This window comes from Papio anubis, chromosome 3 (assembly GCF_008728515.1).
Source record: "Papio anubis isolate 15944 chromosome 3, Panubis1.0, whole genome shotgun sequence".
In the NCBI taxonomy this organism is placed as follows: Eukaryota; Metazoa; Chordata; class Mammalia; order Primates; family Cercopithecidae; genus Papio; species Papio anubis.
Window position 1 is genome coordinate 134882124 of NC_044978.1, and position 21520 is coordinate 134903643.

Below are 21520 nucleotides of genomic sequence, written 5' to 3' on the forward strand. Positions count from 1 at the left end.
ATGGACTAACAGTGAGCCCTTCTGACAGCAGGTTTTTAATTTGGTTGTGCAATTCAGGATCCAGTCCAGTAGATTGTGATTAAGAGTAACAGCTGTCTTGCCCTCATGTAGGTTGATGATGAGTGGAAGTACCTGCCCTGACCAAGTGGGATATGGCAGGGAGAGATCCTGTTGGGTGTATTGAGATCTCAGGGGAGGGGACGAGGGGGTGGCGCACTAGCTCCTTGTCCTGAGCAGGCAGCGACATGATCCACTTCCCTATCATGCCTCTCTCACAGGGCACATGATGTTCATTTCATATAGATTTTGACCTTTTGTTCCTGGATGCAGCACAGCTGCAGATGGCAGGTACACCCCTTTGGCAGCTACCACCGCACATGGACCATTCTCTAAAATTGACTATATTCTTGATCATAAACAGTGTCTCAATAAATTCAAAGAAATCAAAATCATATTGATATGGTTTGTCTGTGTCCCCATCCAAATCTCAACTTGAATTGTATCTCCCAGGATTCCCATGTGTTGTGGGAGAGACCCAGGAGGAGGTAATCAAAACATGGTGGCCAGCCTTTCCCATGCTATTCTCATGGTAGTGAATAAGTTTCACAAGATCTGATGGGTTTACCAGGGGTTTCCACTTTTGCATCTTCTTCATTTTCTCTTGCCACCACCATGTAGGGAGTGCCTTTCACCTCCTGCCATGATTCTGAGGCCTCCTCAGCCAACTGAAATGTAAGTCCAATTGGACTTGTTTTTCTCCCCAGTCTCGGGTATGTCTTTATCAGCAGCATGAAAACAGACTAATATACGTATCAAGCAACTTCTCAGACCACAGTGCAATAAAATTAGAAATCAATACCAAAGCCACCAAGTAAACACCTTCCTCCACTCAAGGCACATGGCTACTACCAGAGCTTTCAGGCACCACAATATGATTACACTATCATGGTTCATTGATTTTCAAGGAACAGATCTACTTCAATATGAAATTAGCCAGGCACGTTGGCAGGTGCCTGTAATCTCAGCTACTCAGGAGACTGAGGCAGGAGAATCGCTTGAACCTGGGGGCAGAGGTTTCAATGAGCTAAGATCACGCCACTGCACTCCAGCCTGGGTGACAGAGTGAGACTCTGTCTCAAAAATAAAAAAAAAAAAAAAAAGATAGGTAAGATAGGTAAGCATAGTAACCAACCTGAAAGTAAGAAACATAGATATACATGAATTTTTACATTTCATATTTAAAATTTTACTATTGATTTTTAAATTCCTAATAATTTATTTAAATGCAAAAAGTTAATAAATACTTTTTTGACAGGAAACAAAACTGTACATGAAGATGGCAACTTATGATTCTAACACCATTTACTGATATCTTTTTATATGCTTATTTCTTTTGAATTGGTTTTATGTTTCTTTGACTCTTAGTCTTGGTTTTATCTTTTCCTTGACTAGATCTCTTGATTGTAATTGTCAGAAGGACAATTGGATTTATCTTAAACTAAATGGAAATTTATTAAAAGGCTATGGGGGTGACTCATCAAACAGGACTGAGAGCCAGTGCTGATACCAACTGTAATTAACAACACAATTCATACTTTGACTCTCTGCACTCATTTGTGCTGTTCTTTAATTTTGTCTTCTTTTGCTTCCTTGTTTTTTTTTTTTTTTTTTTTTCTTTTTCTTTGTAGAAACAAACCTCTGCTATTTCTCTGGTCTACTGGAGCATAAACTTAACCATTGCTTGCTTTCAAGCTTTTTTACTTTTGACTTAGGCACCACAAAAAATATTAACTTATTTTCTTTTTATTCCTTATACCGTAATTGCCAGAAAGGTTTCCTATTCTAGCTCTGGAAGAGGATCTGTTCCCTGAAAATCAATGAAACATGACAGTATGATCATATTATACTGCCTCAAAGCTCTGGCATTAGCCATGTGTCGTGAGTGGAGAAAGGTGAAGTTCCCAGGAAAGGATGTATGTGTGACGGGAGCAGTAAGGGGGGTCTGCTCAGCAAAGTAGCATGTTTGCCACCATCTGAAAAATGAATGCATTCATGTAAAGATTCCTTGTGTTCTTAGCCCAGATACTAGCAGTATTTATAGCTTTCATCAGCTAAACCCTCTTATATGATGTGTATCAGTACATAACTGCTTGGATGTTTCACAGTTATCTCACTTTTCAATATGCTCAGTATCTCCCATTCACCCTTATTTTCAGTTAATCCTGCTTCTTCTTCACCCATTCACCCCATCTCCAATTGAACCTGCTTCTCCTGAAGTGTTCCTCCTATCAGGAATGTTACCATCAACCAGCCTCCCATTTGCTCAGAACAGAAATTTGGGAGTTGTTCTTGACTGTTCGCTTTTGCTAAACCTACCAGTTACAATTAATTATTCACTTTTTAATCTAGCTATTAGTTTTAGTCTGGAAAATAGATAGGAATCTATCCCTTTTGCAAAGCATTTTCACTAGTCAATTGTGTTATCCTCTAAATTCCCTTTCTCCTGTATCATTCCTACCTCTAATTTCTTCTACATACAACAGACAGAATGATGTTTGTCAAATACAACTGAATTGTGCTAAAAACTCTTCTATGATTTCTCACTGACCTAAACATAAAATCGAGCATTTTGTAGAGCCTACAACTGTGCCAATATTCTCCTTGCTCACTACATTCTAGTTACACTGTACACACACACACGCGCACACACACACACAAAAGCATATATATTTTTTAATTTCTTAAGAAAAAATACATATAATCCTCCCCCATTTCTCCTGAGCTTTATCCAGTTTTTCTCTCTGAAACACTCGCTTACTTACTGCCTGGCTGTGTCCTTGTCCTATAACCTTAAATGTCATTCATTCACTAAGGCCCACCCTGAGTATCAAATAGAAATGGCATCCTTATGTTATTCTCTCTCCTAACTTCCCTTTATATCACTTACCAAAATTTGTCATTTTTTACCTGGGAATACATTTGCTTATTGGAAGTCTCTCTCTCCTATGAACTAGAAGCAGTGAAACAGTGAGAACAATGACCGTTTGCTTACCACTCTCTATGTCATGAGAGCATTGTATGCTGCTCTCTGTACATCCCACCCCCTTTGCTTAGAGTCTGCGCCTCCTGCTAGCTGCATAGTGGAGTTGTGTCCTACTCAGGAGTTGGAGTCTAAAAGGGCTCACTGTGAACAATTAGCCAAAATGTCACATAACTAGTTTTGTTTATAAATATAAACATGCAAAATAATACAATGCATATTTAAATATACAATTTTATTTTAGTTCTAATTACACAGAGAGAAAAAGTGAGCACAGTTTAATTTGCATAATTAAATGTGCTATCATTACTGATGGATGAATTAATGAATTACAGATACTCATTAAATATTTGTTGGAATCAATTAAGTCCAGCTTTAAATGTATTTGCCTACCATTTCTATTTAAAAGTTGAATAAACAGACGTCTAAAGCAACTAATTCCTCTAGTCACATATAATCTGTTTAGGTTTTCTGTCTTATTATATTTTGCTATTCAGATAATATGTATACAGAATTTAACTTTATTTTTAATTTTTGCTCATGACTATGCTAAAGGAAAATTGAAGGATAATGAATTTTATGACACTCAGAATTTCTTGAGTTTGTCAGTGAAGTTTGATCTGTGTATACAGTTTGTCTGGTGAAGTTTGATTTATGACATCAATTGTTTTCTAGCTGATCGTCAACCTGTAATGCCATGCTGACTCTGCAAGTGTCTAGTGATCTTATTCTTGTCTCCTTTATTCTTGTGTTTCTGGAATGCTGTCATCAGCACATCACTGTTAATGAATGACTGTCTTGGAGACTTTTGTGTCACTTCATGGTTTACTATAAAAATTTTGATACACATTGAAATTAAATCAATACCAGAAAATAAAATGCTCACAATCTCCTAAAAAATGAATATTTTCTTTAAAATAGGAATCTTAATTTTAAACCATAGTGATTAAGTGGGCATGGTATTATATCCTGATCTTCCTCAATAAAAATATCAAGCAAGTTAAAGCTGGAGAAATCGTTGTCATATATTCAAGATGTCAATCTCAATATTGTTGGCAGGTTTCTGTTTTTAGTGATGCAAGGTATTTTTTTTAAATAAGAACAGTCTTCAAGGTTGAATTAAGGATTTATGGTTGTTGTATTAGTCAATGCCATTTTAACTCTCCTAAATCTTCACAATGCCTATATTCAAACCCTATTATTTCAAGTTCATTCTGTGTGTGAATGTATGTGTGTGCGCGTGCACATCTTGAGGCTTAAGGGGAGGCAATAAATTGCAAAATAGAAAATTCAGATAAATTGAACTATAATGCAATGCTATCCTAACTTGTATTGGAATGCAGCCATATAAGCTTCTAGTACATTCTTCTCTGAACTGAAGTGACCTACTGGAGTTGTTGACATAGAGGGAAAATTGCAGACCTTTACCACAGGGCAAGAGCCTGTAAACTTCTGCTTAGACAAGTTGAAATTTCATCTTGTGGACAGATCATGTCAATAAGAAGCAGAGTATGTTTCTTTATCCCAAGGTCACCTACCAGTTTATAGAGGAGTAAAAGCGAGAGAGAGGTAGAGCAGAAATTCCCTAATGCAAATATGGGCCAGGGGAACAGAGAGCCACCCTGACAAATAGAATGTATGTGTTTAGACCAGGATGCTGCTAGTGAGGGAATGTTTGGGGCTTAATGTGTCAAAAAATTCTTCTGGACCTATTCCTATAGAAGATATATCTGTATTCATCATTTTTTGGATGATGATTCAAAAAATCATCATTCATTGGATGAATCACCTCATTCATTTTCATTCATTTTCATCATTCATTGGATGAATCACCTCATTAATCTTTCACTCACAATGTAAAATTCAGGCAAGAGTGAAAATGGAGTATATAAGATTCTCTTTTAAAAAAGAAATTCTAATCTGTGCATGAAAGTAAACGTTTGTCACGTGACGTTACAGTATCAATTTCTCAGACATATATTTTTACCCATTGTTTAATATCCTCACTTTTCTCTTTGTACTGCTTTTTTTTTCTTCTTTTCTTTTGTCTTATCATAAAGTATCTTTGCAGACCAGAATTACTGGAACAAGCCCTTAGTTCATATTTCATTTCCAATTTTTCCCTACTTAAATTTATATACGATACAAATGCCAGAAATTTTGCTGGAATTGTCAAGTCATCAATATTAACTTCCAATAGCAAATTTGTCTGCGAATGTCAAGTTCAAAAGCTGATCTCTGATGCCACTCCAGCCTAATGCATATTCTCTCATCCACCTAATTCTTCATTTATTAAAAACAGTATTGAGTATCTGGAGTATGCTCAAAAGTATATAAGGAAGTGTAGAGTCAATATGGTTTTAAATAGACGTGGTCCCTACTCTAAGGAACTTAAACACTAGTGCAGAAGACAGACCAAATATAGGCAAACAGCAAATAAAAGAAATAATTGTCAGTCAAAATGACATTTAGCAAAAAAGATATTAAGACACAGAATCACTTGGAGATAAGAATCAACTTTAAAAAGAATATCCTTAAGGTAGTGGCACATAATATGCAGAAGATTCCAGATGTAGGAATAGTATGTTAAAACTTCCTCAAGTGGTAAAAATCTTGATCCATTCAAGAAACTGAAAGAAAATGTGTGTGAGGAGAGTCATGTTTGCAAGTGAAAGAGTTGTGTTAATATGAGATGAAGGTAGTATAATAGATAAGGCAATGTAAGGCAGGGGCTGGCTGTACATCATGGTAAAAAGTTTAATTTTTATTATATAAACCAGAATGCTGCAATAGCAGTATAAAACAAGAAGCAAACGGTAGTCACGTGTGTAATTTAGTATGCCAAATATGTTGTACTTAAATTAATATATCCAAAATCGTATGATTTTAAGATGCAATAAATATATAATTATTCATGAAATATTTTATGAGTGAGATTTTTTTGTACCAATTTGTTTAAAATCCAGTGTGTATTTGACACAAACATCTCAGTTTACAGTAGCTGCATTTCAGATGCTCATTTGTCACCCATGCCTCATGACTACTCTAGTGGAATGGAAAACTGTTAATGTGTTCAAGCAGGAGACTGATGTGATCCAAATTACATTTTCATGTTACTCCGCTTTTATTTACAGAAACTATGGAGTGGAGAAGGTATGGATGAAGACAGGAAAATGAGTTAGGAGGCTGTATTAGTTTTCTGTGGCTTCGGTAACAAAGTACCACAAACTGGCTGACTTAAAACAATTGAAATTATTTTTTCACAAGTCTTTCTTGAGACCATAAATCTGGAATCAAGATGTGGGCAGATCCATATTTCCTCTGAGGGCTCTAGAAAAGGAGTCTTCTTGACCTCTTTTAGCTTCAAGTGGTTGCTGACAATGTTTGAAGTTTCTTGGCTTATAGATGGACCTACACTTTCTAGTTTCTATCTCTGTCTTCACGTGACCCTGTCTTCTGTGTGTCTGTGTAGCTATATCCAAATGTCCCTCTTCTTATAAAGAACACTTGTCATATTTGATTTGTGGCCAATCCTTATCAAGTATAATCTCTTCTTAACTTGATTATATCTGCAAAGGCCCTATTTCTAAGTAAAGTCACATTCACAGGCTCCAAGTAGACATGCATTTTGGAGGTACACAGTTCCAGACAGTGCAGAGGTCATTGGAATAAAAGGTGGTGTTGGCTTGTACACACCCAGTACACATCTATACTTCACTCCCCTCTGCACCCTATGTAGTAAGCTGGGGTGGAGGCAGCAGATATAAAAAGAAGTGATTGTGAAATACATTTTAGAGATGTAATTAACTAATGTCTTGAATGTGGAGAGGCAGAGCCAAAACAATTTTGGTGATATTTTCAGAGTTTCTATCATGCCTTTCCTGATCAGTCACTAAATGCCCACTGTTTTTATCCTGGAAATTTGTGTTCCTAGCTTCTAAAGGATCTAACTCAAAGCCATCTCCTTTATGTCCCTCTTTATGAGGCCTTTCTTAATTAGCTTTACCTTACTGATAAGAGTATTAAACTAGAAGAAATGGATTAGCCTGTCTTAAGTACTAAAGAAATCAAATATATATTTGTATAATCCATTATTAGTGAAACTTTTCCAGTGTTTAAATATAGTGCAATGTACTCTGAAAAAATCTAGAAACTGGAAATTTTAAAATTGAAATGGAAATCATAATTCAACTCACATTGTATTAGTTCATTTTCACACTGCTATAAAAAACTACTCGAGACAGGGTAATTTATTTAATTGACTCACAGTACCACAGGCCCTAACAGGAAGCATGACTAGGAGGCCTCAGGAAATGTGCTCATGATGGAAGGAGAAGGGGAAGCAAGCACCTTCTTCACGTGGTGGCAGGAGAGAGAGAGAGAGAGAAAGAGAGAGAGAGAGAGAGAGCCCAAAGGGGGAAGGGTCACCCTTTTAAACAACCAGATCTCATGAGAACTCACTATCAAGGGAACAGCAAGAGGGAAATCTGACTCCATGATTTAATCACCTCCCACCAGGGCCCTCCCCTGATACAAAGAAATTATAATTCAACATGGGATTGGTGTGGGGACACAGAATCAAACCATATTACTCATTAAAAACAAAAAGCAAAACTAAACTACGTATCCTTTACATCTAGAATATGGCGCACAGTTATCTGGGTACAAGTATTCCTAATGAGTTCAATCTCTAAAGATACTAAGTTTTCCAATTCATAATTTTTTTATCATTCTATCTCATTCATAAATGAAATCACCCAAGTTCTTAAATCTAGTCATATTTTTAGTTTGTACACTCTCTTATAGGTATTCAATTCCATAAATATAAAGTATACTGTTTAATTATGTAAGCTCTATTACTTCTTTTTGTGTGTGTGTGTGTGTGTGGTTGTGTTCCTATCACCTACTGTTGTTTTATTTTATTTTTTTTAATTTTTTTTATTTTTTATTATTATTATACTTTAAATTCTAGGGTACATGTGCATAACGTGCAGGTTTGTTACATATGTATACTTATTGCCATGTTGCTGTGCTGCATCAACTTCGTCAGCACCCATCAGCTCGTCATTTACATCAGGTATAACTCCCAATGCAATCCCACTCCCCCTCCTCCCACTGATAGGCCCGATTGATGGTGTTCCCCTTCCAGGATCCAGTAGTCTCATTGTTCCAGAGTTCCCCACCTGGAGTGAGAACATCTGCGGTGTTTGGAACTTTCTGTTCTTTATGATAGTTTATAGAATGATGGTTCCAGCAATGCATGTTCCTTTCTAAAGGACTCGCTTCAACGCTTTTTATGGCTGCATAATTATTCCATGGTGTATAATATTGCCCACATTTTCTTAATCCAGTCTGTCACTGATGGTTATTTGAGTTGATTCCAAGTCTTTGCTGTGTGGTGTTAAGCTTGCAATAAACATACGTGTGCATGTGTCTTTATAGCAGCATGATTTATAATCTATTTGGGTATATACCCGAAAATGGCCAGGATGGCTATGGAATTCGCGCTAGATTTTTGCATCTGGTTCTAGATGTGAAGTCGCCATACATAATTTTCCCTTGGTTTGAATTAGTTTACAATCCCACAACAGTGTAAAGTGTTCCTTATTTCTCCACATCCTCTCAACACCTGTTGTTCCTGACTTTTTAATGATAAGCCATTCTAACTGGTGTGAGATGGTATCTCGGTGACTGTTTGATTTGCATTTCCTCCATTCAGCCCGTGTCTGTTATTTTTTCCATGTGTCTGTTGGCTGTGCTGGAATGTCTTCTTTTGAGAAATCTGTTTAGCATCTTTGCCCACTTTTGATGGGGTTGTTTGTTTTTCTTTAATAGGAGGCCGTTTGGGGTTCTTTGTAGGTTCTGGGATATTAGCCCTTTGTCAGATGAGTAGATTGCAGGTTTTCCTCTCCCATTCTGTGGGTTGCCTGTTCACTCTGATGGTGGTTTCTTTGCTGTGCAGAAATAACGGTTTAATAGATCCCATTTTGGCTTTTTGCTGCCGTTGCTTTTGGTGTTTTTAGGCTGATTATTTTTGCCCATACTATGCCCTGGAATGGTGCCACCTAGGTTTTTTCCTCTAGGATTTTTTATGGGTATTAGGTCTAACGACACAAGTCTCTAATCCATGGGTGAGTACAATATAAGAGGTAAGGAAAGGATCAGTTTCAGCTTTTCTACTTATGGCTAATACCAGCACCATTTATTAAATGAAATCCTTTCCCCATTTCTTGTTTTCTCAGGGTTTGACCCAAGATCAGATGGTATAGATGTGTGGTATTATTCCACAGGGACTCTGTTCTGTTCCATTGGTCTATCTCTGTTTTGGTACCAATTTTCACCATGCTGTTTGGTTACTGTAGCCTTGTAGTATAGTTTGAAGTCAGGTAGCGTGTTGCCTCCAGCTTTTGTTCTTTGGATTCGATTGTCCTTGGAGATGCGGAGAGTACTCTTTTGGGTTTTCCATGGAGACTTTACAGTTTTGATTAGTGAAGCTCGTTGGTAGCTTAATGGGGATAGCATTTGATCTATAAATAACAACAGACGTATGGCCATTTTCCACGCGATATTAGTACTTCCCTATCCATGAGCATGGTATGTTCTTCCATTTGTTTGTGTCCTCTTTTTATTTCACTAGGCAGTGGTTTGTAGTTCTCCTTGAAGAGGTCCTTTACATCCCTTATTAAGTTGGTTCCTAGATATTTTTATTCTCTTTGAAGCAGTGAATGGAAGTTCATTCATGATTTAGCTCTGTTTGTCTGTTACTGGTGTATACGAATGCTGGCGTGATTTTGCACATTAATTTTGTATCTGAGACTTTGCTGAAGTTGCTTATCAGCTTAAGGAGATTTTAGGCTGAGACAATGAGATTTTTCTAAATATACAATCATGTCATCTGCAAAGAGGACAATTTGACTTCTTCTTTCCCCTTTAGATACCCTTGATTTCTTTCTCTTACAGTTGCCTAGCCAGAACTTTAACACTGTTGAATAGAATTAATTGAGAGGCATCCTGTCTTATGCCAGTTTCAAAGAGAATTTTTTTTTCAGTTTTTGCCCAATTCAGTATGATATTGGCTGTGGGTTTTGTCATAAATGGCTCTTATTATTTTTAAAGGAGTGCGTTCCATCAATACTGAATTTACTGAGCGTTTTATGTGAAGGGCTGGTGAATTTTTGTCAAAAGCCTTTCTGCATCTATGGAGATAATCATGTGGTTCTTGTCTTTGTGGTTCTGATATGCTGGATTATGTTTATTGGTTGCGAATGTTGAACAGCCTTGCATCAGGGATGAAGCCAAAAATCATAGTGGATAAACTTTTGATACTGCTGAATCAGTTTGCCAATTATTTGTGAGGATTTTGCATCGATGTTCATCAGGATATTGGTCATTCTCTTTTTGTGTGTCTCTACTAGGCTTTGGTATCAGGATGATGTTGGCCTCATAAAATGAGTTAGGGGAGGATTCCCTCTTTCTATTGATTGGAATAGTTTCAGAGGAATGGTACACCAGCTCCTCACTTGGCCTCTCCGGGAGGAATTCAGCTGTAGATCATCTGGTCCTGGACTTTTTGGTTGGTAGGCTGGCTAATTATTGTCTCGAATTTCAGAGCCTGCTATTGTGGTCTGTCGGGATTCAACTTCTTCCTGGTTTAGTCTTGGGAAGATTAAGTCTCCAGGAAATTATCCATTTCTTCTAGATTTTCTAGTTTATATTTGCATAGAGGTGTTTATAGTATTCTCTGATGGTGGTTTGTTTCTGTGTGGGGTCGGTGGTGATATCCTTTATCATTTGTTAGATCTATTTGATTCTTCTTTCTTTTCTTCTTTATTATTAGTCTTGTAGCGGTCTGTTGTGTCAATTTTGTTGATCTTTTCAAAAACCAACTCCTGGATTCATTGATTTTTGGAGGTTTTGTGTCTCTATCTCCTTCAGTTCTGCTCTGATCTTAGTCTTCTTGCCTTCTGCTAGCTTTTGAATCGTTTGCTCTTGCTTCTCTAGTTCTTTTAATTGTGATGTTAGAGTGTCAATTTTAGATCTTTCCTGCTTTCTCTTGTGGAGCATTTAGTGCTATAAATTTCCCTCTACACACTGCTTTAAATGTGTCCCAGAGATTCTGGTATGTTGTATCTTTGTTCTGATTGGTTTTAAAAGAACATCTTTATTTCTGCCTTCATTTCATTGGTACTTCAGTAGTCATTCAGGAGCAGGTTGTTCAGTTTCCATGTAGTTGAGCGGTTTTGATTGAGTTTCTTAGTCTGAGTTCTAGTTTTGATTGCACTGTGGTCTGAGGAGACAGTTGTTACAATTTCTGTTCTTGTACATTTGCTGAGGAATTTACTTCCAATTATGGTCAATTTTGGAATAAGTGTGATGTGGTGCTGAGAATGTATATTCTGTTGATTTGGGGTGGGAAGTTCTATAGATGTCTATTAGGTCTGCTTGCTGCTGAGATAAGGTTCAATTCACGAGATATCATACCTTGTTAACTTTTCTGTCTCGTTGATCTGTCTAATGTTCTGACAGTGGAGTGTTGAAGTCTCCCATTATTATGGGAGTCTAAGTCTCTTTGTGAATCTCTAAGGACTTGCTTTATGGTCTAGATTGCTCCACGCTTATTGGGTGCATATATTTAGGATAGTTAGCTCTTCCTGTTGAATTGATCCTTTACCATTATCGCCAATGGCATTCTTTGTCTCTTTACTGATCTTTGATGGGTTTTAAAGTCTGTTTTATCAGAGACTGGTATTGCAACCCTGCTTTTTTTGTTCTCCATTTGCTTGGTAAATCTTCCTCCATCCCTTTATTTTTGAACCTATGTATGTCTCTGTATTGAGATGGGTCTCCTGAATACAACAGACTGATGGGTCTTGACTCTTTATCCAGTTGCCAGCTGTGTCTTTTTAATTGGAGCATTTAGTCCGTTTACATTTAGGTTAATATTGTTGTATGTGTGAACTTGATCACCATTATGATATTAACTGGTTATTTTGCTCATTAGTTGATGCAGTTTCTTCCTAGCCTAAATGGTCTTTACAAGCCCTAGTACTTCTTGTAAAAAATACCTGCAATCTATTCTCACAGTGGTCACGATGAGGGATGTCAGGCAGTTTTCTAGTTGAGGTAGCATAAGGTTGAATAAAGATAAATATGTTATCCAGATGTTGTATTAGTGATTTACTGACGTTCTTTCTTTTCTGTTTGTGTTTAGAGTCTTGACCCATTTTTTAAACACACAAACATAGAATAAGTTTCCTATCCCTTTGTCCTTTTCTGCAATTTTGTAAAACCTCACATTGCTTTTCATGAGGTATGGGGACCCAAAAACTGAAAGCGTTTCAGTAACAGGCCAACTGTTAACACTTGTGAGTCCTAGGCCAAGAATAGGAATGAAGGCTCACAGAATGTAAGTCTAAATATTGAAGTTATAAATAAAGCTTTATAAACCATGGAATAAAATATGTTCTAACCTCTTATCTTGGAAAGTATACTTTGATAATGACTTAAAAAGCACATTCCAATTCCAGATTTCTTTGGACTTCCTAGCATTCTCTGCAGGAACTTGGCAACGTGGAGAGAGCCAGCCTTTGTTCTTATTTAATTCCAATATCCATTGTTGAAACTGGGTAATGATTGCATAAGAGTTCTTTTTATAAGTCTCCCATTTTTTTCATGTTAGCAATTTTTCTACAACAAAAAGTTAATTTTAAAAAAGTTTAGTGTCTACTTGATAGCTCCTAGGAATTTTATGTTCTATGAGAGGAGGTTTTATTTGCTTGGCTGTGTTTCTTGAAAATTCTACTGATGTCTTCAGTGATATGCCCTCATTAAAGGTGGGTGACAATGATCAATGTGATCTGTATAATGTTGCATTTTCATTCTTGAGCTCATCTTTGGCCTTGGCATCATTAAGCAATCCTTATGATTCTCTCTCTGTCTCTCTTGCTTTTATTTTATTTAAATAATCTTTTATTATTGACATTGAAGTCCGTTATAAGATGATGGTCAAATTCTCTTGTTCCACCTAATTTTTAGTTTAAACTTGTCTCAGAAGGCTGTGAATTTTCTCATGTTGAATTATGTTACTTTTCAATTTTAAAAGTTAGCTTTTCTCCTCTTTTACAGTGTCAGTTTTTCTAGAATATTTCTCTTTCCATAAGCTTTACCTTTAGATTCATGACTTAGGATCTAAATTTAGTATTATACTATTTTAAGCAGACTTTGTGTTCCTTTTACATTAAAAAAAAAAAAAAAATCTTTTTCTAGCTTATACCTGTCTATTGCCAAACTTTGTTTTGCAAATTTTGGATAGCAACATAAACGTTTTCTCTTTCCTTCAGCCTCAAGGTACATATTCAGTAAGTATGTAATCACTATCATATATATTTTCTATACCAGTATCTGTTAATTGTATTAATTAATGTTTGTACATTTCTTTTTATTATAGATTCTGAAGCAAATTACTACACATAGGCCATCATGGTCAAATTTTTAAGAGTTTATCTCTTTTTCATCTTGTTGATAAATTTCATCAACTTTTATGTAGGATATTCAAATAGACACGTAAGAGAAATTGGACTTTCTTTCGGGATTATTGAGTATTTTTATTTCAACTTGTTTTACTGCACTGAATAGCTGGAGTAAAAGACACTAAATATCCCTAGTCACTTGAGACTTCATTTTAAAAACCAGTTGTACTGGCTTTGCCATGGCTTTGTCTTGGTTTTGATTTCTATCACATTTCCTCCTCTTTAGTGCTTCCTCAGCAGCATGTACTTGAGTATGTGCACATGCAAATGCAAAAACATGGATATATTAGTGGTACCTGTTATATCTTTCATGCTCATTCAAGAGATATATATTTTTAGTAATAAAACTAAATTTTAAAAGCCTAAAAATTAGGAACCAGCCTTTTTATATAGACATGATATGTCATGGAGTCAGATTCTGTGAATATCCAATGTGAAAAACACACACACACACACAGAACACACACACACACAGAATACACATATCCAAGAAATGATTTTAACAGTTTAAAACAGAATATATTTTTATATTACTCTGCTTGAACTGATAATATCATTGCTATCAAAAGGATTTCATGCCTTTTCAACATTTAGTTTTTGTTTGTTTGACATCTTGCTTCCAATTTTGTGTTTAACTCTATGTTGACTTTATCATTTTATTCCAAACTTATGCTCCAAAATGCATTGCTGATGATATTTATATTAGTAGGCATTCTGTGGAATTGTGCTTTTACAGGAAATACATTGGTATTTCCTGTAGATTGGTAAATCTTAAGTAATCTTAGGTAATCTTAAGTTGTTTCCACAGTTTAAAAAGGGCTATTATTGAATGCAATGTCATACGACACCCAAAACAGCCTCCTAGTTCTCCCAAAATCACTCAGCCGCAACAAGCACAAAAATCACACATCTATGCTCCTCGGAGTGAGGGAGGCAGAAGACGATGGAAGTGAGGTGTTATAGGTTCTGTAGAGACAGGACTGCACCGCATAACGGCAAAGTGCCATTTCATCCAATGCCCCACTTACTATCCTTGTGTTATATTCTAGCGACCGATATTCAATGTGCCAATAGCTACAAGTGAGACGGAGTCTTGTTTCTGTCACCTAGGTTGAGTGTTGTGGGCTGATCTCAGCTCACTCGCCCCATTTCTCCCGGGTTCCCGCCCCATTCCTCCTGGCCTCTTAGGCTCTGAGGAAGCACTTATAGCTTGCCACTTCCGGGCTTTCGCGAGTGATGAGATTTGGTTTTACTCAGGAGCTCAAGGGGATGGTTCTGACTTCTGATTTGAGATCTCGCTTTGTCCCCGCCTCCCAGCGCTGGATGGTTATTTTCACGGCTAAGCAAAGGAATAAATATAGTGGTCCCCTGCCACCAACCCCCAACCTACATTCTACTAATGACATCTATTATTCGTAGTAATAATTAAAGTGGTAACGCTTACAGAAGGAAAGGGAATGTGAGTACAGTTAAGTACCCTTAGTAAGTTTATATGTTTTATTAGGTTTATATATATTTATTTATGTTACTGACTTTTATTATACAAATGTCACTTATTACTTTTAATCTCAGATGAAATAAATTGGAAACTTAGAGAAGAAAAACGTATTTTTAATTCATATAGCAATATTATATAACTCAAAACCTACACATATTCAGGACTCAGATTACATGGAAATTTAACAATAAATGTAAATCACAAAATCTGTCACTTTCATCTCATTTTAGTTTTACTTTTTTACATAATATGCTAGCCCTTTTTGCTTTTTCTAAGCACACATGCTTTATTAATCATAAATGTGAAAAAAATAAGGGGTGTATTTTGTCATTGCTTGGAAAGGAAACTTAAAGACAATTGGGTATTTTGTCAGGGGCATAGATTTATTTATAAAATTTATCTACTACAAATTGAGTTGTTTTAATTCTTCACTATCCCTCTGAGAGAGGTTAGAAGAAGAAATGACAATGTCTGCTTACATGGGAGAATACTGAAAGAGAGCCACCTTAAATCACATGGTGTAAATTCATTGGTGGTCAAAGCTCAGCACACTTCCATAGTTTCTCTTCTCCGTATTGCTTCCTTCTGTATGGATGCATACATATATATACCTTTTTATGTACAATATAAAGTGAAGGATGTATTTAAATAAGTTCCATCCTCATTTAGTTAAAATATTTTATGGCCTTTAATTATAAAATCATATTTTGAAAATTGAGCTGACTCTCAAATCTTTTGACATAGCATTCTATCCTTTCTGGCATAAACTTGAGTTACTACTCTAATCTCATTCCTCACATTGTTCCTTTAATTGACTCCCTTTAGGCAATTTTGAAGTAGTAGTTGTTTATGCATATCTTTGTCATGGTCTCTCTGACTTCTAAATATTTGCAAATACTATTGCCTTCTTAGGTTCCATGTCACTCAGTTCCACTTCAAATTGGCTAATAGTAATTCATTTTTCTGATGTTAGCTGGGATGTCGGTAGCTTCTACCGTTTCCATACACACACACCTCTGGCTCTCTCCGTGGTAACTATATTTTTCCTATAGAATGCTAATTGTCTTATTTTTCTGACTCACACTGGAAGTGTCTTCATAGAAAGGGATATATTTTCTTTTTTTCCCTTAGTGTTCCCTCTGCCCTAAGCAATTACCATAATATGCATTTAATAAAAAATTGTAAAATCCAAATATATTCCTATCATGAAGGTGAAATTTCTCTATATTGAAATAAACTGAAGATAATTTTAATCAAGAATTTAATCATTGGCCGGGCGTGGTGGCTCACGCCTGTAATCCTGGCACTTTGGGAGGCTGAGGCAGGTGGATCACAAGGTCAGGAGATCAAGACCATCCTGGCTAACACGGTGAAACCCTGTCTCTACTAAAAGTACAAAAAAAAATTGCCAGGCATGGTGGTGGGCACCTGTAGTCCCAGCTACTTGGGAGGCTGAAGCAAGAGAATGGCGTGAACCCAGAAGGCGGAGCTTGCAGTGAGCCCAGATCACACCACTGCACTCCAGCCTGGGTGACAGAGCCAGACTCCATCTCAAAAAAAAAAAAAAAAAAAAAAAAATTAATCATTATATCAAATCAATGTGAAATTGAAAATACATGATGATACTTTATTTCTATATCTCTGATAAAATATATATATTTATGAAATTAATATAGATTTATTGCACAAGAAATCAAAACTATCTGCAATTCTACCCTCTAGTAATAGCTACTTTTGTGGTACATTTTCTGTTTAATTATCTATAAAACTCTTTTTATACATATTAAATTTATCAATCTATAAATTTCCATCTACCATTTAGAAATGCAAGAGCTCCATCAAGAATCATCTCCCGAAAGCTATGTATTCTTTCTTTAATCTTCTAATTGTATGTGACAGACATTTGTCATAAACTTTTGTATGTTTACGGCCTTCAATTATGCTAGAAATATTTAATTCTTAATTATTTGTACCTAAGTCTATAGGAAACTTAGATTTTATTCTCTACATTTGAGTATAGCACACATGTGCATACCATAATAAACAATTCAAATACGTCATTTGTTGTAATAATGCCTACAAGAGGGAGTGACAATAACATTACCGGGAAACGTTTAATTTCCAAAGATAACTGTTATTTGAAGTTTTTCTTCGTTTGTTTGCTCTTGTTTTGGTTAGTATATTGGTTAATAAAGTTGTTTGGAACTTTATTTATCATTATTTGAATTTTCTAAGTCTTATAACTCAGACCAGTAATCCAGAAGTTACCAACACTGTCCAACTCCTATCCTCAGAATGAAAGCCCTTGAAATAGAAATGTGAGCTGTGGCATAATGGAAGCATTTGGCAGCTATTTTCCCCTGCTCTATACATTGAGTGCATAGACTCTAATTTATACACAGAAGTTTATATAATTACAGATTTGCAACAAAATTTACTTTTCACATACTTATGATTCCAATCTATCTCAAAAGTAGATAATCAAACTTTCCTAAACAACTTTTCAATGATGGACAACATTATTGCTCCTTTACCTATTACTACCTCTCCCTGTTCTTTTCTTCATCCCAATCAATATGTCTAGATAAATACAATTTGTTTTTTCTCATTTGAAATTTGGTTTGGAAAATGCAGCCACATTTCTACTTATCTTTTTCAAATAATTAAAAACTTCTACCTCAGTCATGTAACATCTTCCTGCATGATCTAATCTTCAGATTTTTCTCTGACTAGCAGAACTAGATGTTTTGTGATTAGGGAAGTCAGAAGTGATGAGACATGAATAAAACATAAAATATTTCTTTTCTATATTTCAGTAAGTTAAACTAAGTTATATTTACCTAAATTATGTACGTACTTTGATAAACATCTCAGATAATCTTAAAAATACCAAGCAGCAATGAAGGAAAGTGTGAGGGAATAGGGAGGTAGGGGAAAAGGAGGAGAGGGAAGGAGAGGGAACAGGAAGGGAGGTGAGGATGGAAGAGTTTTGTGTAACTGGAATTCTTGAGAGTGAGGTTCTTGATAACTATTTTCAATCCTGGGGAAGGAAAAATTAAATCACAGTCCTTTATCATTTTCAAAAGAAAAGAAAATGATAGATCTTCTGCTTTAAAGCAAGTGGAAAACACAATCTCATGGAATCCCACTCATTTCTTTGAAAACTGTCTCAAGTTACTTAAACTTCCTAAACTGTATGGCTTTTATTTAACATGAGTGGCATTTATAGTAAATATTTGAAGATAAAATGTGATCATGTGAGTACAACACTCTCAGCTGTGAGAGGCACTTCGTAAATACATCACATAATAATTAAACTCAAGATCTCATTTCAAGTGACACATTCAGGAATGAGAAGGGCAGGTCCCAGAAAGAAGCACAGTCAAACTAGTTTACTCAGAAATCGTAGTTTTTCATTTGAAATATGAAATCCCAACCTCCTTCATATATTACCTCCCTTCTCTAGTTATCACAGGGTTGGATTAGTGTCAGTCTCTTGAAGTAGACATTCCTAAATGCGTAGAGGTTTTGGAAAGAAGAAGCATAACAAAATTAAAACAAACTGAATGGAATCCATTGGGTCATTTATTAAGAATATTTTTTTGTTTCAAATCTAAATGCTCTGAAACTGGATCAGCAAAATAATAGCGACTAAGTTATTTTAAAAAGATAACAGGAAACAAAGCATAGGCATTTTGTCTTGGATTTAAGCACATTGTGACTCTACTGTTGAACTGTGGTTCTAACTCAGTGACACCTAGAGTAGAAGAAAAGATGCTTAAGGTGGGACAGTTGTGACCTAAAAATTAAAGCTCTAAATATTTAAGCTAATTTTAAGAGCACTGACAGAGCAAAGCGTATGCACAGAGAAGAACATGAATTATACACTAATCAAATTTTAATAAGTGGAGAATGTTAGTATAGAAGTACACACCTCACCAACAATATGTTGTTTTTTTCTTTCTTTTTTTTTCATTTTGCAGGGAAAAGTTCGGCATTTACAGAAGGCTTTTGCTTCAAGAGTAGATAAATCCACACAGACTGAACTACTAGGATATGATGTAAGTAGCTCTGTAAAATCATTTTTATCTTCGTTATTGGTATTCAGGCCTCCACAGTTTATTTACCTCTGCGGCTGCTGTGTCCATGCATTGATTTAACAGGATTTAGCGGTGCACCATTCATCTTTTGCTCTTAAACAATCCCCAATTACCTTCTGGAACTAAAAAAGATAATTACAGGCATCAACTAGCATACCAATGTCTTATCAATTTTTTTAAACCAACAATTTTGTTACAGTCTTTTGAATTAGTGAATTTGCAGACATGTAGAAGATATGCATTAGAAAACTAGGGCAATTTATTTTTAAGAAAATATTTATTTATTAACAGTTTAATAAAGTTACTATGTTTGTAATCACCAAAGATGAAGCACATCATTTTTATATGCAGACACGTAAAAGCAAAAACAACTTTGAAGAAAAATTTAAATTTTTTTTTAGTCCTTGGGCTTCAGTGCAGGCAGCAGAAAGTAATTTAATGGAAAGTGTTTTTCTATTAGTGCGAAATACTTGTTGAACTGTCAAAACAGGATTGTAAAACTTGTTTTAATACAGTATTACATCTAGTAACATTGGATTATTTGGGAAAACATTGATATAAATACCCATTTTTTTCTTAAACACAGTTAAGAAATTTGCATTTTGACTAAGTTCATGACTTTAAACTTCCTCTTGATGAAAAAATGAAGAAAGTAATTTGATCTTGTAGCTAATATGATGACCCCCTCTTCTATTTAGAAATATTTATTATTATTTTTAGCACTTTGCTGATAACTAGAAATAAAATAGAGATAATTTTAAGTTTTATGATGATGAATAATGATAAATTATATGTTTATCTGCGTGTTCTCATTATGTTAAATAACAAACTTGGATGCTACTTTTGTGTTGCCGTGCAAACTATATTATTTAATGTAAAACTACATTAATTGTAGTTTAATTAATGTAAAACTATATTATTTAATTCAAACCAAAGCTTTGAATTACTGCACAAATTGTTTTCAAGTGTTTATATACCTCATTTTTTAAATTAAAAAGAACACTAAAAGCTATGAATTAAAAATTATTGTATTACACTTATTTTAAGATATATTTATTCTAGATATCTAAATTCTAGATCTCAATTTTGTGACTGAAATTCTTCTAGCAGTGTTGTATATTATTTAACACGTTAATTTCTAATTTTAAAAAGAAATAACTTTATGGTACTTAAAGAGGATTTACCACAAGTAATTCAATATTGGTCTTTTGTGGGGGATTTTTTCCTGTCTAAAAACTTGTTTTGTTTGTTTGTTTGTTTGTTATTTGAGACGGAGTTTCACTCTGTTGCCCAGGCTGGAGTGCAGTGGCGCGATCTCGGCTCACTGCAACCTCTGTCTCCTGGGTTCAAGCGATTCTCCTGCCTCACCATCCCAAGTAACTGGGATTCCAAGCACCCACCACCACTGCTAGCTAATGTTTGTATGTTCAGTAGAGACAGGGTTTCATCATGTAGATCAGGTTAGTCTCGAACTCCTTACCTCAAATGATCCACACACCTCAGCCTCCAAAAGTTCTGGGATTACAGGCATGAGCCAACACCCCCTGCCTAAAAATTTTTTAATAAAAATATTTATATGCTAGTCCTTAGGATATAAACCCAATACATGTTTTACAAATAACAACGTTTGTATCTATAAATCTGCAAGACAGAGAATTAAATATGAGTAATAAGATCATAATTTTCATTAAATCTTATTCCAATATAACATCATACAACACAGGGACTACAAGTTAAATTAGAATCCACTTACTTTGAGGCCCAAAATTTTTAAATAAGCTAACTGAATTTCAGAAAAACGAAGTCACATTTTACTACTACATGACCTTTGTTGGAAGTGTAGTCTTTTATTTAAAGTAATGTGTTCAGAAAAGGGAAAACAAATATGCATTTGGATTCAAATTTTCAATTTTATTCAATTTAAAGAAGCAATGTTTGAGAAATAGAATTCTAACTTTTTAAATGACAATATAAATATAAAATGTAAGACTTTTATGTAACACCATCAATTTTATGTGACACTATTAGTGATTGCTTGTGAGAATTGGTTACTGAGGAATGAACGACACCTCTGGGGAAATGACTAATCTGTGGATAGTTATTCTAGCACCATAGTTACCAGCAGCCTCTTATGTATTTCCCTATTCGTGCCTCATAATTTACTAATTTCTACAATATTTCTTATATCAAAGCCATTTAGTTCTCTAAGCATGAAAATAAAAATTTAAAACGAAGCCATGGTAATTGTTAATCCTCATTAAATCTTCATTGTTCCTAGCTTGTTTCATATGTTATAGTGATCGTTTAATGCATCTTACTGTACTGAATTAAGGTTAAAGAAGAATACTTTTTT

At 35.2% G+C, this 21520-nt stretch overlaps 1 protein-coding gene across 4 annotated transcripts in view; it reads left to right on the forward strand.

Moving 5' to 3' along the window:
- CCSER1 (coiled-coil serine rich protein 1) overlaps nucleotides 1-21520 on the forward strand; it is a 1426296-nt gene that overhangs the window by 753560 nt on the left and 651216 nt on the right. For all 4 annotated transcript variants that reach the window (XM_017958858.3, XM_017958861.3, XM_017958868.3 and 1 more), the window contains exon 9: nucleotides 19051-19128. In XM_017958858.3, coding sequence (XP_017814347.2) covers nucleotides 19051-19128 — 78 coding nt within the window. The remainder of the gene's footprint in view (nucleotides 1-19050; nucleotides 19129-21520) is intronic.